This window comes from Tachysurus fulvidraco, chromosome 2 (assembly GCF_022655615.1).
Source record: "Tachysurus fulvidraco isolate hzauxx_2018 chromosome 2, HZAU_PFXX_2.0, whole genome shotgun sequence".
Taxonomy (NCBI): Eukaryota; Metazoa; Chordata; class Actinopteri; order Siluriformes; family Bagridae; genus Tachysurus; species Tachysurus fulvidraco.
Window position 1 is genome coordinate 3,443,818 of NC_062519.1, and position 25,439 is coordinate 3,469,256.

The following is a 25,439-nucleotide window of genomic DNA, read 5'->3' on the forward strand; positions in this document are numbered from 1 at the left end:
TTGAGTAGAGTGAATCATAATAAATATATATAAAGAGGCCAGGTGTTTTAATAGTTTATAGCTGAATCTATCAAGAGGAAAAACATGCATACACATTTTAGTCTATAAAATTCTATAAGATTTCTCATGAATACTTGAGTTTATAAAAAAGGTCATCAATGTCACTCGTTTATTATCATGAATAAGGTGTGATCATTCTTCAACAGGTGTGTAAATGGATGTACTGCCCTCTTGTGGGTTTGTAAAACGTTTGTAAGAACCATTATAGCTTTTTCTAAGAAAAAAGACCAGTATTGCTTACAGCTGAAGTCTGATTCCCATCACACACCACCAACCATCAGAGGAAATAAATCATCAGCACTTCTGTGGTATCGTGATAAACCTTGAAACACTTGCCTGGTGCACAGATCAGATTTAAAAAGTGTTAAATGAGGTCAGATCCAGCATTGTAAAATAAATGAAATAAAATTGTCTTCCTCGGTGGGGTCTTAGAACAGATCTATCTAAATAAATAAGTTTATTTACTGAGGTAAAACATCTTTATTTACTGAGGTAAAACATTTTTTACTGAGATAAAACATCTTTATTTACTGAGGTAAAACATCTTTATTTACTGAGGTAAAACATCTTTATATACTGAGGTAAAACATCTTTATTTACTGAGGTAAACAATCTTTATTTACTGAGGTAAAACATATTTATATACTGAGGTAAAACATCTTTATTTACTGAGGTAAAACATCAGAAATGTTCCTTAAAATTTTGAAATCTTTCAAAGCAGCTTCACAGAACATAAGAAATACTACAAAAAGAAAAAAAAATAACTTTAATATTAGACTGATATTTAAATGTGTTTGTATTTATCTGAACATATCATATATATTTATATGAACAAGCCTGAGGTGACTGAGGTGACTGTGGTGAGGAGAAACTCCCTTAGTTGGAAGAGGAACCAGATTAAAAAAGTGAATCTCATCCTCATTTGGGTGACACTGGAGGGTGTGATTATAAACTGTTATAAACACTAGAGAGTGTTATTATGCATAATGTCCTTTCTACAGTCAGATAATCTGACAATTGAGTATTGATTAGGAGTTTGTTGTCCTAAGAGACCACATGTAGTCAACATCTACTATCAAGAGATCACGACTCGGTACCCTTGTGCTACTGTTGTGCTTATTGAATCTTGTATCATTTCTTTTAATGGGTTCTGTGTTTAAGAATCTGTGTCTCATAGTATTCCAGTTGTAATATGTCATCTTACTCACTTAGAGCACAGCAACATCCTGTAACAAACATACGTCACAGGTTTGTTTTAACGCCACACTGCAGTTGAGCGTTTCGCCCAGCTTAGTAGCAGGAAGACAAATATTAAGTTAGGAAAACTTCATGATGCCATGAGCACAAAGACAGACTATTTAGTTATTTTTTTATTTAAAGAAAGTCCTGAAGCAATGATCAGATTAGTTTATCGATATACTTTGGGACATAAGGGAAATCTCTTTTTTCCGTAAACAAACACAAACATTCATTCGTGAACACTATTTAGTTTTTTCCCCAGCAGGCGTGCAATATTTAAGAGCAACGACCAACAGATTTAATCTTAACTTTTAAAAGGGTCTCTATAAAGCTTGCAAGATAAAATAGAAATAAAACCCAAAACACACTCATCGACACTCTTCAGGGTTTTCACTAGAGATGCACTCAAACAAACCAGGTTTATCATGTTAAAAATATAATAAATATATAAATTACATTTAAAGGGGGGGGGGGGAGACTAATGATACAAAAAAATCTAGCTATACTGTATATCTTCTTATTTAGGGAAATACTTATGTAAGCTAGACATTGCATTATGTACAACAGTAATTCATTTTTATTCAAATGTTCATATAGGTCGATACGAGAGAAAGAAAAACACAACATGGTCAAAATCAAAAACAAAAATTCTTTAATGGGGTTTGTTCACAAAAACATGAGGCATTATAAATCACTGCTTAGAAATAAGTCAAAAATCCAACAAATGAACCCAAGGCTATGGAAAAAAACAATCAGACAATACTCCATCATTGTTCCATGAAATCGAGGCGAGGTTAATTTGAGACGCTCTGTAGCAGCGTGATGTTGTCTCCTTTCAGCATGATCCTCCCTGTTGGACAGAACAAAAAAGACACAAAGTGAAATTACAAGTTATGTCGACTTTATTTTTTTAAACACAACAAGCACATTCGGTGAAGTTTTTACCTAAAGGTTTCCTGTTCTTGGTCTTCATGTGCACTTCCTCTGCATCATCCAGAACCAAGTTCATGTATTCATCAAAACCCTAAAATTAAAAAACAAATACATTTTTTATAGTGAATCAAAATTTTCACCGAAAACAACTTTCTTAAACCAGTAATACAAATTTCATTATTTATTTATTTTTAAAGATAAAGCAATAGCTGAAATTCTGAATTTTGTTTTAACCAATCATCTACATCTATTCTCAATTTCAACTCTCATTTTCATTCAGAAGCTCTGAATGTTGTGCCACTTCCAGTCACAGAATTATATTAATGCGTTTGTTTTAAACACCAACTTGTGTACTTATTAAACAGACTTATGTACTATTAATAATGGCAAAGAAAAACATTAAATCTAACTGGGAAAAAAATGGCATGCTGTTTCTTTAAGTAAGGATAAATGTAGACACTGAGTAAAAACTGAACCGGGTGATCTCTTGGTACATTAACAAGGCTAAGGGACGGAATCAGGAAATATAATTAAGACAGTTTATTACAATTGCATGCTTTCTAATTGTATATTTTGGTTTATATCAAAGTGCAGTCGAATTCTTGTAATCTGATTGGATGGGAGGTTTTTTAAGCTCCAGCCGTTACATAAATGACTAATTGTCATATGTTTACGTTACATTAATGCACTCATTATGTTATTGTTAGAACCTCTACAGTGGTGTGAAAAAGTGTTGGCCCCCTTCCTGATTCCTGACATTTTTTTTGCATGCTTTAATGTTTCAGATCAAACAAATGTATATATTAGTCAAAGATAAGTAAACACAGCATGCAGTTTTTAAATAAAGGTTTTTATTATTAAGGGAAAACAACATCAAAACCTACATGGCCCTGTGTGAAAGTGATTGCCCACTAAACCTAATAACTGGTTGTGCCGCCCTTAGCAGCAAGAACCACAATCAAGTTTGTGATAACGTGCAAGGAATCTGTTACAGCGCTGTGGGGGAATTTTGGTCTACTCATCTTTGCAGAAATGTTGTAATACAGGCACATTGGAGGGTTTTCGAGCATGAACCGCTTTTTTTTTAGGCTAGGCCACAGCATCTCAATAGGATTCAAGTCAGGACTTTGACTCGGCCACTCCAAAGTCTTCATTTTGTTTTTCTTCAGCCAAACAGAGGTGGACTTGCTGGTGTGTTTTGGATCATTGTCCTAATACTCCTTTTGGAGTATTTCCCCAAAAGTCTTAAAGATCATCAAAAATGTTTTCTGGCAAATCTGAGACGATGTTCGTTTTGCTAAGCAGCAGTTTTCATCTTGGAACTCTGCCATGCAGGCCATTTTTCCCCAGTCTCTTTCTTATGGTGCAGTCATGACCACTGACCTTAACTGAGGTCTGCAGTTCTATGGATGATGTGGCGTCTTTTGTGACATCATGGATGAGTCGTTGCGCTCTTGGGGTAATTTTGGTCGGCCGGCCACTACTGGGAAGATTCACCACTGTTCCATGTTTTCACCATTTGTGAATAATGGCTCTCACTGTGGGTCGCTGGAGTCCCAAAGCTTTAAAAATGGCTTTATACCTTTTTCCTGTCTGAAAGATCTTAATTACTTTCTCGGTCATTTGTTTAAATCTCTGCATGATGTGTAGCTTTTGAGGATCTTTTGGTCTACTTCACTGTCAATCAGGTCTTATTTAAGTGATTTCTTGATTGTGAACAGGTGTGGCAGTAATCAGGCCTGGGTGTGGCTAGAAAAATTTAACTCAGGTGTGATAAACCAGTTATTTTAACAGGGGGGCAAACACTTTTTCACACGGAGATTTGGGTTTGGATTTATTTTCCCTTGATAATTAAAAACCTTCATTTAAAAACTGCATGCTGTGTTTACTTGTGATATCTTTGAGTAATATTTAAATTTGTTTCATGATCTGAAACATTAAAGTGTGACAAACGTGTAAAAACACTCTCACACCACTGTATACTAACAGTTCATACACAGGGACTTGCACTTGGATGCACCACATAATCCAAGACCAATAAACTGTTCTTTAATAAAACACAACAATGTACATTAGAATGACCAATACTTTGGCGTTTTTGTTAGGACACATTTATACAACATTTATAGAAGTCTCAAACATCAGCACTTTGTAATGCTCATGGTAAAGTTTCCCAGCACAGGAAAGTCTTCAGGAGAGACAACCTATTGTGTAAATTAACGTAAGCGATAGGGCTGGATGTTAAAACTGTAACGATATGTATCGCGATAGACACGTGATCGATAGTGATATAAAATGTGCTCGATAAGACTTTCGATATTTTTTATTCTTCGTCGGAAGAAAACGGAAGTCGCGAGGCAAGTTTGGTTGCATTAACAAAAGGCGCTAACTCTCTGGTAACCTAGCAACGTAACGTTTTGGTTGCGCAATATCGTTGTCTCGTGCTGGTGCTATATTCCTCTTCAGTAACTGGCGACTGATGAGCAGAAAGTGAGCGCCGCAGCGAGCGAGGAAATTGTAAATAAAAGAGGTATATAGTAAAGTCAGCTTGCCAGCAATTTTCGAGGCAAATTCCTCTGCCTCTAAGCCTCTTTTAATTCATGTTAAAGCTCACGTCACGTTATTGTGCATTTATTGTGATTAGAGTAAGAATAAATTGAGTTACTTTTTCATATTTCTGCAGGTTTTATATTTCAAACAATGTTACTGTAGTGTATCAGGTTTGTGTTTTTTATTAATGTGTCTCAGTCTACCTGTTTAATTTATGTTTACATAACACTGTACATATTTTAAAACACTTTATTCACCAGAAGGTGAACAGCTAGTGAACTTCCGAGCACTAAACTTGCATTAAATTCTCAGGTTTCTCTGTTTATATTTAACACTTTGCACTATTTTATTACACTTTATTAAGCATTTCTTACATTTTCTTTCATTTTGCACCTTAAATGTTAAGAGATAATTGTTAAGTGTTCATTGTGACTTTAGACTTATGTTTACATTTTATTTATTTGAGTTTTCCTGGTTGTTGACATTTCTGTCTTAATAACTGAAGGGATTATGATAAGAGGAAGGTTAAGCTTAAAATAAAAATGTATATATTTTTCACATGGTCCTTATTATATTATATATAATGGGTCATAAAAAAGTTCAATATATATCGATATCGACCGATATGAAACACTGATATCGTGATACAGTTTTTGGCCATATCGCCCAGCCCTAGTAAGCGATAACAGGAACTATCAATCATTCGGGTCCCCTTGCAAATCAGTGCAAGTGAAGTTCACATGAATACATAAAGAAAGTTTTCAAGAAACAGGAGAGTGATTAATCATGGTAAAAGTAACTGTCAGTATCAAAACGCATATATCCTTCCAGAAACAGAGATGCAACCCTTATAGCCTTGTACGTTTAAACTGTAGCATGGTGATGCATGTTCACTCACGATAATGCAGCCTTCTATCCGCATGTTGATCTGCTCGTACAGCCAAACCTGGATACGGGATCGCTGCATGGATGAAAAGAATGACAGGAAAAAATATGCTTCATTATAAAAAGACAACTGACTTGCATTATGTGTGAAAAAATCGTTTTCTAAGAGAATTCAAAGTAGTCTTGGACAAGCATTACATTACTACATCAGTATATGTAACAGTGTGGTAAATTAACAAATAGGTTATAAATATGTATATATAAAGTAATACTTACATTCTGTAGATACCTGAAAATAAGGTTCTGGGTTGATAAAGTCAAGGCCAAGCAACAAAGCATTATATTTACATTTAAGAAGAAAATTTTTTTAACCAAATTATACCAAATACATCTTATTGTCTCAACTAGTGATAGAAATTCTTACTCGTTTACATGAGTCAGATCATTTAGGTTGGCTCACCGATAAGAGTCGATTCCAATCGGTTCGGCTAATTTTTTTTATTTTTACAGGAATCTAATTACAGAAAATTTGGCAAATGGTTACTGTTCTTACATACCTATGGGTGAAACTGTTGCATAAAATAATAATTATAATAATAATAATAATAATAAAAAGCAAAAAAAAGAAGACTCGACAAAGTGTCAAATCATCTGAGAAAGACACGTGAATAGTTTAATTAAAAGAAATTTCCCACAAAAGTTCGAAATTACATGTAAATGCCAATAAAGACATTTGGAAACGTAAGTAATATTAATATAAATCAACATAATTTAATATTATTAAAAAATATTGCAAGAATGACAACACACACAGACACACACACAGAGACAGACAGACACACACACAGAGACAGACAGATAGACACACACACACAGAGACAGACAGACACACACACACAGAGACAGACAGACAGACACAGAGACAGACAGACAGACAGACACAGAGACAGACAGACACACACACAAAGACAGACAGACACACACACACAGAGACAGACAGACACACACAGAGACAGACAGACACACACAGAGACAGACAGATAGACACACACACACAGAGACAGACAGACACACACACACAGAGACAGACAGACAGACAGACAGACACAGAGACAGACAGACAGACAGACACAGAGACAGACAGACACACACACACAAAGACAGACAGACACACACACAGAGAGACAGACAGACACACACAGAGACAGACAGACACACACACAGAGAAAGACAGACACACACACAGAGAAAGACAGACACACACACAGAGAAAGACAGACACACACACAGACACAGAGAGAGAAAGACAGACAGACAGACACACACACAGAGAAAGACAGACAGACACACACAGACATGCAGAAACACAGACACACACACACAAAGACAGACACAGACACACACACGCGCGCAGAAACACACACACGCGCGCGCAGAAACACACAGACACACACACACAAAGCAGATTTAATGTGGACTGACCACATACAAATTTAACAAAACACGTGAAAAAAATTTAATACTCGTCCTACTGTTAGCTAGTTGCTAACTTCGCTAAATGAATGAGTTTTCGGCTACATGCTAACATGCTAAGCGGCTAACAGAATGAAAGGATACAATGGGTTGCACCATAACCTTCTGAACTTTCTGTCCTTGTCCTCTGTACGCCATTATTTAGAAATGATCTCTATATGTTCTTCGCTAAACGATAAGAATTCGAAAGAACCGTGAGACTTTGGCGGGTTTAACGAACTCTTCACGTTGTTAAAAGCAACAATGGCCGCGCACCGGAAGTAGAATTACGTTTTAGATAATCATGCGTCCTCAAGTGGCGCAGCGCCACGTGCGTCATGGAGGCCATGCGTTCATAAGGCTATATCAAGTCAAGCCAAGAAGCTTTTATTGTTATTTCAACCATATAGCTGTTGCAGTACAAAGTTAAATGAGACAACGTTTCTCCAGGACCATAGTGCTACATAAAACAAACACAGAGCTATAAGGACTTAGTAAGTAAGTCCTAGCCACAAACAGTGCAGGACAAGACAAACAAGACAGTGCAACAATATTGCTTGTGCATAAATACTAGAATGAAAACAGTTTCATAGCAACAGGTCCCTGAGATAATGTAAAGTATTGTGCGAATAATAATATAATGAGTGAAATGTGATACAGCCTGTGCAAAAAGTGTGCAAAAACAGCATGTAAACAGGTTGATAGAAGTATATTGGAAGTGCGTGTGTTTGGTGTAGGTGTGCGGTCCGTACAGTTGATGAGTCTGATGGCTTGTGGGAAGAAACTGTTACACAATCTGGTCGTTAGGCCCGAATGCTTTGGTACCTTTTTCCAGACGGCAGTAGGGTGAAGAGTGTGTGTGACGGGTGTGTGGGGTCATCCACAATGCTGTTGGCTTTGCGGATGCAGCGTGTGGTGGAAGTGTCCATGATAGAGGAAAGAAAGACTCCAATGATCTCTGCTGTCCTCACTATCCGCTGCAGGGTCTTGCGATCCGAGGTGGTGCAGTTCCCAAACCAGACAGTGACATTATAACAACCACAAGTAGTGGGATCCAGTACAGTTCAGAGGAGTATGTTATATAATCATCTCATACAAATCAAATAAACCTAATAAAACAAATCAAAACAAACAAATAAATAAATAAAAATAATAAAAAAAATTCATTCATTCATTCATTTTCTACAGCTTATCCGAACTTCTCGGGTCACGGGGAGCCTGTGCTCTCAGGCGTCATCAGGCATCGAGGCAGGATACACCCTGGACGGAGTGCCAACCCATCGCAGAGCACACACACACACTACTTCACACACACTCACACACTACGGACAATTTTCCAGAGATGCCAATCAACCTGCCATGCATGTCTTTGGACCGGGGGAGGAAACCCCCGAAATAATAAAAAATTATTACTACTACTACTACTACTACTACTACTACTAATAATAATAATAATAATAATAATAACTTTTTCTACTACTACTACTACTACTACTACTACTACTACTACTAAATGTCCATTTAAACAGTCATGCTGATTGAATTTCATGGTGAGTCCATGATTGTGGTGCCTTTGAGCTCTTGAAACCTTTTAAAATTAAATTTTGACACAACCTCAATCTCTACTCTTAACTCCATGATATCTTGTTGTATTTGATGTTTGCGGGTCGTTCATCCACCCAAAATTCTCATTAACCTCACATCCAATGGCTCAATTTGCAAAACTTTTTTTTAGGCACATGATATTGATTTATAAAACATTTCTAAACATGTTTTATAAATTTATACTTATGTTTTAAACATAATAAAACATAACTTATCTATAAAATGAAAAAGTGTATATATATATATATATATATATATATATATATATATATATATATATATATATATATATATATAGAGAGAGAGAGAGAGAGAGAGAGAGAGAGAGAGAGAGGAACCCCCTTACTCAAATGTTTCTTCCTCATGTCCTCTCAGGGAGTCTTTCCTTGCTTGCTCGGGATAGGGATTGATAAAAGAATATTCAATAGAAATAATACTTTAAGTTATTAGACTTTTCATGTTATACAACGCTTATTAGTAAATATAGTATAAAGAATACAAATGTGAAGATATATTAAATATATTAGTAAAGCCCAGTATCATCAGGGGGATTTTGGTGTGGGGGTGTTTGCTGGGGGGTTGGAAATGTCACTCTTTCCTGTCTTCGAAACTTGAGAGCCCTGTGTACATATTTACATAAATAAAATTTGTTTAGTGGAACATTTACACATTTACAAATATATAAAAGTGTTTTGTGTTATTTTATTAACAAAACACAGAGGTCTAACTAACTTGTATAGTCACTAACTCGTGTTTTCCGCGCACGTTGATGACGTAGTACGCAGACGCTGATGACGACAAACTCACCTTGCTTATTGGTCAGTGTGTTCATTGTTGTTGTTATAAGAAGCTCTCCTTGGTGAGTACACTGGGATATTTGTAATTGTATTCGACGGTGAAACAATTAGATGTAAAATATTAATCATGTTGCACGTCTGACATGTTTATCTGCCGCAATACAAAATTACAACCAGGGCTGCACTACTTTACCCAACTAGCTAATGCTAATTAGCTTGTTTTAGCTAGTTTGATTCATTGTGGTTAGCAAACGCCGGTTATTTAACACACACACACACACACACACACACACACACACACACACACACACACACACACACACACACACACACACACACACACAGCAGGTTTAATTTGGACTGACCACATACAGGTTTAACAATAGACACGTCACATATTTAACACAGATTTAAGTTATGAATTTGTTTTATGTGCGATATTTATTGTTATGTTGTGTTTCTGTGCTTGAATAGCTATTAAAATTAAAATGGCTACATCTCAAAACTACTGTAATAAACTAGTCCTCTATTCAATTCAATAACATAAATAGATTTTATTCTGATTTACATTACAATGTGTATGGTCATATTCCATCAGGTTAAAGTTAGCATGTTTGTTTATAAAAGTGCTGCATCAGTGCCTGTGAGTGGACAATGACAGAGGATGTGCTTTTGTTACATTACTGTAGTCAGTGACTCTGTGAGCTTCCTCCTGTTCTGACTAAATCATTTATTTGGGTAAAAAAAAAAAACAACAACACCTCGTTTGTTATCAAAAACAAATAACACCAAGCCAGGGTTCGTTTAGGTTGTTATACATCTCTGTAAGTTAGTGGTTTAATCATAATCTGTTAATAACAATCACCAAACCCAACAGTACAAATTTATGTAAAAAAAAAAAAAATCCCCAATATTTTTTTATGTTTTAAGTGTACAGTGTTATTTTTGGCTGTCGAGTTTTGTGTTTGTGAAATAGATTTGTTTTTGAGCTGTTGAGACTTAGATTAAATCGGTAATAGGTTACACACTACTGTTGCTGTATATTGCACAAAAGCATAATAGTGCACAATACTGTTATTTGCACTTCTAACACTTTGTGTACGTCACTGATCAGTCATATATTTTGTATTCATATTTAATACTCGTACTGTCAGTATTGTCTCACATGGTCTGTATTGCCTTGTCTTGTATAGTATAGTGTTATGTATGTCTTTACTTATGAGAGAGTCACAAATAGCTGGAACCAAATTCCTTTTGTGTGTGAACTAGGGTTGCAAAGGGGCGGAAACTTTCCGGAAACTTTCCACGGGAATTTAATCTAGGGAATTTTGGTGAATATTCCAAATTGGAAACTTAGCAGGAATTTATGAGAATTTACAGGAATTTATGGGAATTATTTGGAAATAAAGGGGAAATGTATATAAACTATATCATATACAAACATAAATAAACATTTTGTTTGGTCATAAGCAGACATACATGCAAGGTAATACAAATATTTAAAATGACATCTTGACTGATTTAACTGTAAGTAGAACTTTAATTGATTCTTTCATTGAGTAACACAAAAGCATAATAAACATTATTATGCTTGTAATAAACATAAGAAACTTAATAATTGTAATAAACATATTTCCCTATAATTGCTGTAAAATGAAAGCATCCCTCACCCTTGCCCTTCTGAAAAAAGTCGCAAACAAAATGTAAAATTAAGCATTTTTTCCCTCAAGCTTATTAGGTCTCTGCTTCTCTGGTAGTCAAGGTGATATATGGAGGATTCTGTGGTACTTAAGTGATATAGGGAGGGTTTTTTTTTTTTTATTATTTCAGGGGGGGTGAGTGTGTGAGTGAGGGTCATCAAATTATCTGTGCATGTGGTAACACTCCTAATTTACTGCTTATTAAGAGTTAGTAAGAAAGTTATTAAGTTTAGGTATTGGGTACAATTAAGAATGCAGAATAAGGCATTAATATTTGCTTAATAAGTACTAATAAATAGACAATATTCTATTAATATTCATGCTAATAAGCAACTAGTGTTACTGTGCATGTTATGGAAGAATGCAAGTACATGCAGGGGGTTTTGGCCTCAATGGCCCTTAAGTAAGCAGCGTGCTGTGTGCAAGTGACCGAGGAACGCAGGGTTCAGGGTACTTTAAAATGCATTAAATCTTGTTGTTTTAAACAAAATAATGCTGCAAGATTTTTTTTAAACTACAATCAAGTTCCTTGTTATAGGCATTTTTAAAAATTCTGTATTTATTTCCATATATTCCTGTTAGTTCCCATGGAAAGTTTCCAACCTTGAGAATTCCCGGAATTTTGCAACCCTAGTGTGAACACACTTGGCCAATATACCCCATTCTGATTCTGATTCTGATTCTGATCTGGTGTGAAATGGGAATACAGCCTGGATTGGATCCCAGGGCATTCTGAAAATACACATCGACATCTAGGGGCAATTAAGAGTAGCTAATCAACCTACTGCAATTTTTTTGGGAGGTAGGAAGAAACATGTAGCTGTTGCATGATGCCCTAACAGCTAATGTAACGTAACAAGTAGATAATAATTATAATTAAATATAAGTAAGTAGATAATAAATAATTTTGGGGTTTTGAGGTTCTGGTTTTCATCAATTTGAAAAAATGTATATTTTATTAAAAAAACAAAACAAAAAAAAACAGACTTTATCAGGTGTGGGTGAAACTTTTCACTGGTCTTGTAATTCCTTTCTTTCATCAGGGACTCAGGATGTTGCGATTGCGGTGTAAGTCTAAGAACGGGACTCATCTGATGCAAGGTCTGACGCACCAGTCCTGTGTTAAGGAGTTGAAAGACAAGGTGGAAGAGCTGACAGGAATCCCATGTGATGTCCAGAAAGTTATGGTGGGTTACCCGCCCACAAGCTTGGATTTCAGCAACGGAGATGCACATCTGAAAGATTTCCCCATAAAATCTGGTGAGGAGGTTTAGAGCGGGCTGAAAAACTCGCAGCCTGATAATCAGATTGAGTCAGGCTTGTTAAATGAAATTAGAAACCGTGTTCAGAAATAAAGGAGGTCTTATGAACCTTAATTGAATTACAAGAATTGAAAAAACCTATTCTCGGTTTCTCCACTAGAGGGCAATGTAGAAATGTAAATTGTGAACTAGACTGATCACCTGGACAAGCTTAACACCACTGAGACAGCATCCGTGTCCTGTTGTTAATATCAAATATTAATTAAAATATTAATTTATTTACAAGACTTTCTGTAAATTTGCAATTATTTACAGTAATCTGTTGGATCAGTGCAGTGTTATTGCAGACATGGTCTCGTCGAGATTTTAGGCTTTTTTCCCTGATTGTTCCAGGAAATCTAGTAATGTAGAGAGGCAGCTACAACCGTGTTTTATGTAGTAACAGCGTTTAGCTCAGGAGTTATTGAGTTATTGAAACTCCAATCTGTGAATATGCGCAAATGCACACATGCGCACTGAACACTCTTTCGGCCCATATTGGCAAGACCCGCCCCTTTCTGCTCATTGGCTACACGTTTGTTTTGATTTTTGTTTTGTTTGGTGGCCTAACGCAGTTTTCAGAAGCAGTTCTCAAATATTGGAGACCCCACCTTTAAATTTAAATAGTTCCAAGATATGATTTGAAAGCTTGTAAACTGTGTTAATCTTTTTACAACTTAGTTTTTTTTAATACAATCAGGAGAAGAATCATCAGGTCATCAGTTTTATTTCTTTTTCTCTGTAAACTCAGCAAATCTAACACTAGTTTTAAAGAGTTCTTTTCTCATGAGTCCTGACTTCTCTCCTAGGAGACACGCTCATTGTAGAGGAAGAAAAGAACAAGCCTAAAGTCAGCATGCCAAAAACCCCACTCTTGGACAGTCGACCTGTGCTGGAGCGTCGCACGGTGCCCGCTGATAATTCGTGTCTGTTCACCAGTGTTAATTACGTGGTGGAGGGAGGCGTGTATAACGCGGCCTGTTCGTCCGACATGCGGCAGCTGATTGCCCACATCGTAGCCAACGATCCCACCGCGTACAGCGAAGCCGTGCTGGGGAAAAGTAACGAGGACTACTGTGCTTGGATCCGCCGCAGTGACACGTGGGGTGGTGCCATCGAGCTCTCCATCCTGTCTAAGTTTTACCAATGTGAGATCTGTGTGGTCGGCACTCAAATGGTTCGTGTGGACCGATTTGGCGAGGACGCCGGCTACAGCAAGCGCGTGCTGCTCATCTACGACGGCATCCACTACGACCCGCTGCAGATGCGTGTGCCCGGGACGGACTGCCCGCCGCAGACCATCTTCTCCACGTCTGACGACGTCGTTCTGGCGGAGGCGCTGGAGCTGGCCGACGAGGCACGCCGCAAACGCCAGTTCACGGACGTGAACCGTTTCGCGCTGCGCTGCATGACGTGTCAGACTGGCCTAGTGGGACAGAAGGAGGCGAGGGAACACGCCAAGGAGACGGGCCACACTAATTTCGGCGAGGTTTAAAACTTGGCTGATCACAAACCTCAGACTTGTCTGTTACCACAACGCTACATGTTCTCATGATTTCACAGCTGTGTCTCAGTGAAGTTCTCTACCTCACGTTATTCTGATCCCTCCCCCTTTATTGCAGCTATGGACGACACTGGGTTTTGACATTCTTTAACAAAGTTTGAAGCATTAATTTGGTGTGTGTGTGTGTGTGTGTGTGTGTTGTCACAGTATTGTAATAACATTTTACAAACGTATTAGTAGCAGTTGAATCTGTTGCCTAATCAACTGAGCCTCAATTCAAACCAAAACGTAAGGGTACTTTCATATATGCAGTGTTTCACATATTCCGTTCGATTCGAGTCCTGGTGCGAGTTCCTCGTTTGTGCAGGTGAGAACATGAATCGCACTCGGGCGAGGATCAAATCTGGACAGGGCGTGAACAGAGAATGGCATGTGATTTGGGTTACAGACAACATTTTGTTCAGTAGCAGTTATGTGGGCTGTTAAAGTGAGTCTCGAGGAGCAAACTGAGCCTAGAGCTGTAGAAGCACGATGTGTTTCTGAGAAAATAAACAGCAGACATCAGACAAAAGCATCTTGGCAAGGGTTTGTTACTTTATTCTGTCATTTTGTACATTCCATATAAATGCCGTTTAAACTCTACAATCCCCTCAGACAATATTATTATTATTAATATTATATTTTTTTTGCATTGTGTTTCAGATGTAATTTTCTGATTCGTACAGTTATGAAAGCACCCTAGAACTCGCAGGACTGTCAGACTAGATGGCACTATTACATTAGTTGAACATTTTAACCTATATATATATATATATATATATATATATATATATATATATATATATATATATATATATATATATACTAACTGAAGTAACTGAATCAATGGCACAATGTTGAGTTCAGACTTCAAGTCAGTTTGTGTCTTGCGTCCACATGCCTTCTGTCACCGGCTTTCACATCATAAAATACATCAGTGGATCAGTGGCTACATTAGTGATCAATCTTTATAATTAACACGTGCTCTTTTATCATGGAACTTTCAGAAGACTCATTAACTCGGCGCTCTGTTAGCGCAGCGCTTCACCTGTGTCGAAAGAGAACGATGCTCTAGTCCTTTAATCTGTCATGAGTACAAACGGCTTCCAAAGCTTGGTCATGACAGCCGAGCTAACTCGCCAAGCCCAGTCTGCCATAATGTCACTGTATTCTGGGACTTTGAGTCTAATGTTTACAATGTGTTTCATGCTGAAGTTTTCCTTCAAGGTCTTTCAGAAATCCAGATCTGTTTAATCTGTAGTGTTAAAAATGAAGTTTTGAGATACTCCGCTCCAGTCCCAGTACGCTTTTGGTTCCGGGTATCGGTTCAGTGCATCCCTAACCATTTCAGAACAATCATGGTCTAAAATTCTCAGTGTCTAAATATTACCTATTACTTGAAGTGCTTGCAGAGGTGAACGACTTTATCTCTAAGCTTCTCATTTGAAGTTCTCGTTAAACTAATGAGAGCTCAGGCCTTGGTGTGTGTTTGTAGAGAAAACAACGCTGACCCGGTTACACGTTCGGGTGCGTGGTGGTGTTTGTTTCTCCTAACCGCAAACGCAAAACACTCGAAGCTTTTTTTTTGATCGACTGAAGTGCAGTGAGTTTGTTTTTGTTTTTTTCTTAAGTGGAGAATTGTGTCATATCAGACTTTTCTGAAACACTGGGGCAAATGTTACTCGATAACTTAGTAGTACAAGTTTATAAACTGTATACGAAATGTATTCCAAGTTCTGAAAAGTACATACAGTCAGGTACCGTCTACTGTCTACTCACTACAACACTTAAGTTATTGTACAATTTTTATTTTGCAGAATTGTTCCACTGTGACGCCAAAGGAAATGTCTTGTTATTATTAAACCTCTCTCTCTCTCTTTTTTTTTTGTTTTTTTGACCAGATTTGATTTAGGCAATCTTTGTGTTATGAAGTTGAGATTAAAGCTTCTTTACTAAGTGAGATGTGAGTGGGTGAGAAAGCTCTGAAACCTGAAATAAAGGTTCATGTTGAGGCTTCGCACTGTTTTACTGAAGACTGAAGATTTTTTACAAGTAGTTGTTTAAGTTTTTTTTTCTTCTTTCTTTACACTAGTGCAAATAAACTAAAGGAACACGGGACATAAACAACTGTTTGTGAAAATTAGAGTGTGTGAGAGAGGGTCATCAAATGATCTGTGCATGTGGTAATACTGATAATTTACTGCTTATTAAGAGTTAGTAAGGTAGTTATTAAGTTTAGGTATTGGGTACAAGTAAGAATGTAGAATAAGGTAATGCAGAATAAGGCATTAATATTTGCTTAATAAGTACTAATAAATAGACAATATTCTATTAATATTCATGCTAATAAGCAACTAGTTAAATGACCCTAAAATAAAGTGTTACTGTGCATGTTATGGAAGAATGCAAGTACATGCAGGGGTTTTGGCCTCAATGGCCCTCCAGAAAGCAGCGTGCTGTGTGCAAGTGACCGAGGAACGCAGGGTACAAATTCAACTTAAAATGCATTAAACCTTGTTGTTTTAAACAAAATTATGCTGCAAGATCTTTTTTTTAAACTACATTTACTGTAAGTTCCTTGTTATAGGCAACTCTGCATTTTTTTTTAAATTACCGTTAATTCCCATGGAAAGTTTCCAGCCTTGAAAATTACCGGAATTTTGCAACCCTATGTCTGAGTTAAAGTTTCTCAATTTAATTCACTTAATAAACCTGTTTTAAGTGGTGGCTTAGTGGGTAGCACATTCGCCTCACACCTCCAGGGTTGGGGGTTCGATTCCCGCCTCCGCCTTGTGTGTATGGAGTTTGCATGTTCTCCCCGTGCCTCGGGGGTTTCCTCCGGGTACTCCGGTTTCCTCCCCCGGTCCAAAGACATGCATGGTAGGTTGATTGGCATCTCTGGAAAATTGTCCATAGTGTGTGAGTGAATGAGAGTGTGTGTGTGTGCTCTGTGATGGGTTGGCACTCCATCCAGGGTGTATCCTGCCTCGATGCCCGATGACGCCTGAGATAGTCACAGGCTCCCCGTGACCCGAGAAGTTCGTATAAGTGGTAGAAAATGAATAAACCTGTTTTAAGATTTATCCCAGTCAAATGCACAAACTTCCCGCCCCCTTTCCGGTGTTGTGCCGACATCTGACTTCCCGGACCAATCAAACTCCTCGGCGCATGCTCACTCTTCACACGGTTTATTCCAGCCGTTCATCGATCGATTTTACACACAGCTAACACAAAGGCCGGACACAGAAGCGTTACATAAACTTAACAGAAAATTCTCGAGAATTCTCGACTCAACAATTAACATTAACGATATTGACATTTTATTTTTTACAATTAAACACAAAAATAGCTCATTCAGCTGGCATGGTTTATGGCAATGCAAATGTGTTCATTTCCTTACAAGAATTTATTCAGTATTTAGATTAAATTATTTGTGTAAATGTTTTTGTCTAATCAAATCTACATATATTTGCACAATTCATAAAATCTAAATCAAATCTAGTCTCTGGTGGTTGATTTAAATATCTAAATATTTATTTCGGTGTGTGTGGAAACACGGTCAGGAGTAAACTTTTGGTTTTTAACCAAGAAAATAAAACAAAATCACATGGCATTACGTTTCAGTATAAAATCGAAAACACCAATCAAACATTTTGGGAAACTCCTTTGTTATATCTATCTGATCATATCAGATCCATCATAATCATGTCTGTGCTGCCCTGATGTCCTCATGCCAGCCTGTCACCCCCAGCCATTCTGTCACAAGGCATCTCCATGACAAGCTGGAAAGCAGAAATGTGATTTCCATCAGGATGGAAACCTTTTTAATATCTGAAGACTCCAGGCAACCTCAGCTGTGCAGATCCTTGTGTCTCAGTATGCTGATTAATGTGTTCTTGTGGCTCGTAACCCAGAAGACCTGCAAAACCCTGTTTTTGCTACAGAACAACATCCTCTCACAATAGTTCCCTCCTTAAAAGTCTGCATCACGACCAGAAGACTGGATCACAAAAAGCCTGTTTCATCTTTGGAAACCTAAGAATTTTCAATTCAATTCAAGTTTATTTGTATAACGCTTTTTACAATTGACATTGTCTCAAAGCAGCTTTACAGAACATAAACATAGAACAAAAGGTTTATATAAAGAATAATAAAGATTAATAGAATACATAATTAAAAATTAATATTAGACTTATATTTAAATGTGTTTGTAGGATGTGGAGTTTGCATATTCTCCCCGTGCCTCGGGGGTTTCCTCCGGGTACTCCGGTTTCCTTCCCCGGTCCAAAGACATGCATGGTAGGTTGATGGCATCTCTGGGAAATTGCCCGTAGTGTGTGACTGCATGAGTGTATGAGAGTGTGTGTGCTCTGCGATGGGTCGGCACTCCGTCCAGGGTGTATCCTGCCTCGATGCCTGATGATGCCTGAGATAGGCACAGGCTCTCCATGACCAGAGAAGTTCGGATAAGCGGTAGAGAATGAAATCAATGAATTAATATCTATCAGAATGAAGAACTGCATGTTTTGTTTAAATGTACATGTACATTTTTTACGTTGACATTTGTTGCTTTTTGGAGACACCTTTATCCTGAGCAACTTACCAAAGGCATCGCCACTTGGGTATTACATGTATTACCCGCCACTTGGGTAATATGGTTAACCCCCCCCCCCCCCCATTTTGGCCCTAATGCAAATCAACTAACAAAATAGTCTAAAACTGTGACCTGAAGTGGAATAAAAAAAAATTAAATAACTGGTATAATACTGTTTAAATGTGCACACGCTCATAAGGGAACATCTTTCCTGGCTTTTACCCCATGAAAGACCACAAACATCTCTCTCTCTCTCTCTTTCTCACAATCACAAACAAATTAATTTAGAAATGTTAGAAATAGGTAGTTTTTGGAATTTGTCATGTAACAGGCTACATCTTTTATCGATGGTCTGTACATGTAGGTACGTGGTACCAATAATAATAATATGTAATAATAATATATATTTCCTTTGGGATCATGGCAGATCCTTGAATCTATTTCCTAAACGCAGATTGTTGCTGCCTACAGCAGCTTGCGTTTTGATTGGTTAACGGTAGTCCAATCTGTTTCCAAGAAATTTTTATTCGTTTATTGGCACTGGATCTCAAAGTGCACTACTCCAATACACGCTTAGTGGGTTAGACACCGGATTATCTGTGGGGCTTCTTCAGGACAGGTAAGTTTCCTAAGCATCAAAAGCGTATTTATTTCTTCTTATGTTTAAAAGATGGACCATTAGTATACCAGTGACACATCATATGAATCAGTAGGTCTACACTTTTTTAACACAAATTGGGTTTTTATCAATCATTAATTCAGTTGTTTGCGAAAGAAACGGCTCTACGAATTGACTCTTTTCAATTAACATTGGAAACCAAAAAAAAAGCAATTTTACCCGTTTAATAAATGAATAATATTAGCATACGAATCATTATACAGATACATTTGTATTCGTTGCTCAAAGATTTTGTTGTTTGTTAATCAAATTAATTCAAATTAAATAAAAACGATGAATTTTAGTTGAGAGAGCCGTTTAAAAGACGAGGTTTTTTTTGTTGTTTTGTTGAGCTGACATTTTCGTCACAAGATGTTTTTAGGGCCTTAAAATAAAACCATACATACAATAGTTATTGCAATGATTATATATATTTTAAATGTAAATCATTTTAAAAGCAAAACTTACATTATAATAGGTAAATAAATTCTTTACCGGTATTCAGGACAGGAAACAGATGTTCAGTCAGATGTTAAGGTATTCATCAGAAAACGTGGTTGAACTATAATTTAGGTAAGTTAGTAAAAAAAAAAACAACTCTCATCAAAACAGTCCATTATTATAGTTATTGGGTAAATCAGGTGTGCAGTTTGAGAGAACAGCACTGATAAGTTCAAAGGTTTGCTGTGACCCAATTCAGTTGTGTGACTGGTTTAATGAAAGGACTTTGTACATTAAACTGTAATAAACTTTACACAAACTCTTTTCACTGAAATGACCGTAAAGCTTTCTGCGTACACACACACTTGTACAAGCAACACTAGAAATGTTTCATCGATACACAAAAGGCCTCTTGAGCATCCTACAATCACAGTGAGGGCTAAATTTGGCATAAAATGATAAAATCAGTGAATTGTGTGAACATTAACTGAGGCAGTTTTTTAATCCAAAGATCCTCACATCTTTACGATAAGGATTTACACTGCCATGTCCAAGAGCAACATGAAGAGACAAGCACACGGATACACGGACAGTACCAACAGCTGTGACCGAATCATCAGCTTCAGCTCTCCAGCTGTGAGTCTAACTTCTTTACCTGAATCGATTCAGTCGATGTTCGTTTGATTTTGCATGAGCACACTTTTTTTCTGGATGTGATAATAAATGTCCTAAAAAAAATAAATCATAATTTTGTGAATTCAAAATCAAAAATCGAGACCTCAATTGTTTGTTCTTGTTGCTCCTTAAGGACAAAAAGTCACATGGAAATAAAAGGCAAGCAGATTGTGTGATTAATGGTTGTGAAAAATGTCACCTGACAACCGGATGCGTAAGATTTGCATTACAATTCAGAGTAGAGATCTTACAAATTCGAAACCAGACTATTGGGCTACAGCTCCAGAATTAGCACCATTTAAGAGACATCACCATAAAACAAAAAAAAACGTATTATGTCAAATGAAATGTCAATTTCTGATCTTGTTTTACTTTGTTCCTGTAGATGAAAGTGATGTAATTGCACGTAAACAACAACAAAAAAATCACAAACATATTTTTTTTTTATTAAACAAAAGAAATCGATAAAAATTTGTATTTCAACTGAGGAAAATGTTAGGACACTCTGTAATAGCTAATACACTAGCTATTACACCCTAATAGCTAGTGTGTTCCCCTTTCCAGTGAAATAAGTTCAGTGAGATGGTTCTTGTAGCCATCTACTCTACCAGTTTCTGACATCGACTGAAAAAACGACTTCCCCACTTATCAATGCAGAATTCTTTCAGCATTGTGATGCTTGAGGAGTTTTTTTTGCATGCACAGTCTGTTTTAAATCCCCACACAGGATATCAATAGGATTTCGATCTGGGCTTTGACTTGGCCATTCCAGAATTCTTCATTTTCTACTGTTCAGCCGGTCCTTGGTGGATTTACTGGTATGTTTTGGGTCATTGTTATGTTGCAAGGTCCAGTTCAGCTTCAGCTTCAGCTTTTTGACAGATGGTCTCACATGTTCCTCAAGCACCTTCTGATACAATGTAAAATTCATAGTGGATTCTATGATGATGTGCTGACCAGGTCTTGCTGCAATAAAGCATCTCCAAACCACAAACACTTCCACCTTCATATTTCACAATTGATATAAGGTTCTTTTGCTGAAATTCTGTATCCGGTTTACGCCAAACATGCCCTCTGTTTTAGATTCATCTGTAAAGCACATTATTCCAGATGTCTCTGTGTTCTTTGGCGAACTTCAGTCTTGTCCTCATGATTTTCTTAGACAGTAAAGGATTCCTCCTTGCACACCTCCCATGATAATTAAAGTGGTTTAGTCTCTTTCTGATTGTAGATTCATGCGTTTTGACATCAACTGTAGTAAGAACTTGCTGTAGGTCCCATGATGATATTTTAGGGTTTTTGGAGACGTCTTTAAGCATCTTACAGTCTGCACTTGGGGTGAATTTGCTTGGATGTCCTGACCTGGCCTTGTTGACAGTGGTTTTAATCACTTGGAAATGATTTTCGGACAGTGGAATGGCTGATTACAAATTCTTTTGAGATCTTTTTCTATCCCTTACCAGACTCATAAAGATCAACTATCTTCTTTCTGAAGGCCTCAGAGAGCTTTTTGGATCTCACCATGGTGCTACCTCTCACTTCAACAATTAAGAGCAAATAAAACTAAATGTCTGAGGTTTAAATAAGACAAGCCTTCTTCAAAATGCTCTGTAACAATGTTCTAATAATTTGCCCCTGATATGATACACCTGTAGGCCATTTTATCCATTTAAGTACAACTCGATACGGGGGTGACTTTACTATTTCCTCACAAGAAATTAGATTTTACAGATAATTATAAAAAAAGACATTCTTTTAATTTGAATTTAATTTCCTTTGATGCTCATATGTTTTGCTATTTTATTAAAATCACAGGCGTTCATGCTGCGTCTCCTTTTTTCACATGACTATATATAACTTCAGCAACCTATTAAATAAAGTCCATAAAATTAATGAATTAATGACCCTTTCTTTAAAGGCTTTTCTAAAGAGGTATTGCAAAATAAAAATATGCTCTGAGCATGTGGTTAATTATTTCCACAAGAGTGCCAATAATTTTGGAGTTGATACGTTATCTGCATTTGCGTTTTGCACTTTTCTCTTGTGTCTTACACTGTGCTCCTGTTTAATGCTTTTGAATGATAAATTTCAATACTGCTTTATGTGTTTTTATGAACAGGAACAGGATTTTTTTTGTTTTTATGCCTTGTTCCTGGGATGTTTTGCTTATCGTGTGTGTGTGTGTGTGTGTGTGTGTGTGTGTGTGTGTGTGTGTGTGTGTGTGTTGCAGAGTGATGGTAGCTTACAGCATCTTTCGACCGAAGAGAAGGCTTGTATCAGTTATTTGGATGAGATCATCGAGTCCACACTTACAGAGCACAGTGATTTTTCCAGTGATGACTCCCAAACCTTTGGAAACACGATTAGCAAAAAGCATCACTGCACAACATGTGGAGTTCATCAGGACATGTACGTGTATGAGGAGCTTTACTCGACCAACTGTGTATACAGTTATACAGTGAGGGGAAATAAATATCTAGACACTTAGAATTTATTTAACAACATTAGAACTAACAGTATTAGCAAAACCGTTATGCCAAATAACAGCTTTAAGACGTCTTACAGTGAGAAGTAAAGCAGTTTCCTTTTAGAAAATTGGCTTTGATTCTATAAGCTTACATAAGCTTACAAAAACCTCCACAAATTTATAACAAATTCATTGAACATCAGGAGATTGGCTAACCTTCCAGTGTACCAGTATAATTTGATTTATACTGGCTTCCAGTTTGGGGGTTGTTGTCTTGTTGAAAGGTCTAGATTCAGTTTCATCAGCAATAAGATTTAATTCTCCTTTATTATATCCTGGTATATCAGTCCATTTTTGCTTCCTTCGCTTCATACGTCACTGTCCTGTAGGTGTGATGTCCTCTGGATCACATGAACGACGCTTCTTTCACAAAACATGACCAGCTGATTTTTGTTGTTGTTGTTAAACAGTTATAGTTTAACTTTGTCTGAACTTTGTCTGTGAGACAAGAGATATTATAGCCAAGGAATTGATTTTTATTTTTATGTGAGATATACAATCAGACATGACTGTATCTGTTGTTCCTGCTGCTTTCAGGTCATCCTGCAACTCTTTCCCAGTGACTGATAGCTCACAGGATCTCTCAGCAGAAGAGAAGGACTGTCTCAAGTTTTTAGAGGAGACCATCGATTCCATAGAGGATGTCGGTCTCTCCACTGGTGATGCTGAAAGTTTTCCAGAGTCAGGTTGCACAATTGTCAAAAAACATCACATCAATCAAATTAAGACTTTCCTGGTTCCAGCACCTTTTGTCCTGACAACCAGCAATGGTAGCATCCCTACTAAACAAGGAATGGCATGTGCTGAGGAAAAAAACACTACCTAATAAAGATCATATCCTTCAGAATGATCAAGCATTATCTGATGATGCTTCACACTGGGGGTCTTTGTCCTGTAATGGATGCTTATCTACATTTACTTAAAATGGTGGTGTGATGAGACCAGACAAGGACAAGTTGGAGGCTTTAAGTAAACTTGGTCTATTAAAGGAGGGTGTAATGCCAGAAAACAAACAATTTTTGGATGCTCCATTGTCAAGCTCCTTTCCAGACTGACCTCAGAAGGTCCAACTAGAGAAGTCCTTTGAGATCAGTGAGTCTGACGATGAGCAATCCACAATCCAAAAGCTATCACATGCCTTAAGCTTAAGCCTACCGATGGTTCCTGATGTAGATGTATCAGTTTGTTCTCTAGCATTGTTCTCTAAGAGAACTAGGGGTGCTTAAAGACTTGATATTAAACAGTCAGGAACTTCGACTGAACTGTGAACCTGAAAGTATCAAATTATGACACTTTTAACAGTTTTGTACTTTATTAATACATTCAATTTGGACATCGATAAAAAAATTCAGTGCAATGATAAATACTATAATCATTTGTTTAATTTTAGCTGTCTGGGAATATAGGCAGCTCATATTAGAAACTTCTAGATAACTTTTTACGTGTAGAAAAAGGATATTTTCATTAAAGTAATGTAAGAAGTCGAGGAATCAGAATACAGAATTAAGTAATAACTGTCACTTCATTTAAAGGCTCCTTTAACAACCATTTACAGCATCAGTGCTGATGAAATCTGACGTATTATTATCTGTCGGTTAGTGTTCAGAATTAGTTCAGGCTGAATGACAAATCCCAGATTGATATTAATGCACTGGTTGTAATATTCATTGTGTTTCTATAGAAACTGCTTAAACAGGGATTTGTATGGGTAGTGTAATATAAGCCTGGTAATAAATATTATCATTTAAAAAATCCGGGTGGAGTTCTTTCTGTAAGGAGAAAATGTCACTGAAATGTTATTTATGGAAGGAGTCTCCAGTGTCAGCGCTTTGTAACAGTCAGAAGTCAAACCGTAATGCTGCGGGAAACCTTCAGGACCGAGGAGTTTTACTTTTTAGGGGTTGATTTCAACATGATAAGCTGCTTATTTCCATCTTGTTAGATTCAAGAGTGAGACAAAGGGAAAAGAGAAGTATGTGCTATAAGTGATTGATTACAGGACATTTAATGTAGAGAATTAAACATTTAAATGTAGAAATTGCTGTTCAACTTTTCACATTTCATCCTTTACTTAAACTTTACACCATCCTTTACACCGTAAACTCTCCTTGATCCATTATTAGTAATAGTAACAAAATGATCAATGCTTGTATTAAAGGTGGGGTGTACGATGTTTGACAGCCAATGTTGACATATAAAATCACCAAAACAAACACGCCCCTAACCCAAATGGGTCCCACCCCTGTATCGATAGCTCCGCCCACACATACAAACATAACCCAGGGGACTAATGGAAAGAAATGTGTCTTTATCATAGCTGAAGGGAAGAACAATACGATTGCAGATAAACAAACAAGCAAAAATGACACACAAGCATAATCATGTAAAGGACAAAGGCATATATTAGTTCTGTGTAACA

At 37.0% G+C, this 25,439-nt stretch overlaps 3 protein-coding genes across 6 annotated transcripts; 2 read left to right on the forward strand and 1 right to left on the reverse strand.

Moving 5' to 3' along the window:
• Nucleotides 1-1,934: 1,934 nt before the first annotated feature.
• Nucleotides 1,935-7,473, reverse strand: snrpe (small nuclear ribonucleoprotein polypeptide E). Its single transcript, XM_027154856.2, has 5 exons — nucleotides 7,285-7,473; nucleotides 5,944-5,970; nucleotides 5,681-5,743; nucleotides 2,245-2,323; nucleotides 1,935-2,149 (listed from the first exon to the last, which is right to left on the reverse strand). The coding sequence occupies exons 1-5, from the start codon at nucleotides 7,336-7,338 to the stop codon at nucleotides 2,094-2,096; spliced, it is 279 nt and encodes a 92-aa protein (XP_027010657.1). The 5' UTR covers nucleotides 7,339-7,473; the 3' UTR covers nucleotides 1,935-2,093.
• A 2,076-nt stretch (nucleotides 7,474-9,549) lies between these two features.
• yod1 (YOD1 deubiquitinase) lies at nucleotides 9,550-16,142 on the forward strand. 3 transcript variants are annotated; one of them, XM_027154855.2, is made up of 3 exons: nucleotides 9,550-9,643; nucleotides 12,325-12,541; nucleotides 13,392-16,142. In XM_027154855.2, the coding sequence occupies exons 2-3, from the start codon at nucleotides 12,334-12,336 to the stop codon at nucleotides 14,075-14,077; spliced, it is 894 nt and encodes a 297-aa protein (XP_027010656.1). In that variant the 5' UTR covers nucleotides 9,550-9,643; nucleotides 12,325-12,333; the 3' UTR covers nucleotides 14,078-16,142. The 3 variants fall into 3 exon arrangements, with proteins under 3 accessions (XP_027010656.1, XP_027010655.1, XP_047666319.1); XM_027154854.2 differs by lacking the exon at nucleotides 9,550-9,643 and adding an exon at nucleotides 11,926-12,083; XM_047810363.1 differs by lacking the exon at nucleotides 9,550-9,643 and adding an exon at nucleotides 12,022-12,167.
• A 2,343-nt stretch (nucleotides 16,143-18,485) lies between these two features.
• zgc:158258 (uncharacterized protein LOC791186 homolog) lies at nucleotides 18,486-25,013 on the forward strand. 2 transcript variants are annotated; one of them, XM_047804365.1, is made up of 4 exons: nucleotides 18,486-19,338; nucleotides 20,352-20,454; nucleotides 22,724-22,902; nucleotides 23,558-25,013. In XM_047804365.1, exons 2-4 carry the CDS (start codon nucleotides 20,365-20,367, stop codon nucleotides 23,844-23,846), a joined length of 558 nt encoding a protein of 185 aa, XP_047660321.1. In that variant the 5' UTR covers nucleotides 18,486-19,338; nucleotides 20,352-20,364; the 3' UTR covers nucleotides 23,847-25,013. The 2 variants fall into 2 exon arrangements, with proteins under 2 accessions (XP_047660321.1, XP_047660320.1); XM_047804364.1 differs by having other exon boundaries at nucleotides 18,489-19,338; nucleotides 20,330-20,454; nucleotides 23,558-25,012.
• Nucleotides 25,014-25,439: the final 426 nt, after the last annotated feature.

Bases quoted from the DNA above. Each gene is read 5' to 3' on its own strand.
- snrpe (XM_027154856.2), bottom strand. From the start codon at position 7,338: ATGGCGTACAGAGGACAAGGACAGAAAGTTCAGAAGGTTATGGTGCAA. The intron at 5,971-7,284 runs GTATCCTTTCAT...TTATCAACCCAG, and splicing joins AGGTTATGGTGCAACCCATT to AACCTTATTTTCAGGTATCT. The intron at 5,744-5,943 runs GTAAGTATTACT...TCATCCATGCAG, and splicing joins TTTTCAGGTATCTACAGAAT to CGATCCCGTATCCAGGTTTG.
- yod1 (XM_027154855.2), top strand. From the start codon at position 12,334: ATGTTGCGATTGCGGTGTAAGTCTAAGAACGGGACTCATCTGATGCAA. The intron at 12,542-13,391 runs GTGAGGAGGTTT...CTTCTCTCCTAG, and splicing joins AGATTTCCCCATAAAATCTG to GAGACACGCTCATTGTAGAG.
- zgc:158258 (XM_047804365.1), top strand. From the start codon at position 20,365: ATGTCCAAGAGCAACATGAAGAGACAAGCACACGGATACACGGACAGT. The intron at 20,455-22,723 runs GTGAGTCTAACT...TGTGTGTTGCAG, and splicing joins TCAGCTTCAGCTCTCCAGCT to AGTGATGGTAGCTTACAGCA. The intron at 22,903-23,557 runs GTACGTGTATGA...TGCTGCTTTCAG, and splicing joins TGTGGAGTTCATCAGGACAT to GTCATCCTGCAACTCTTTCC.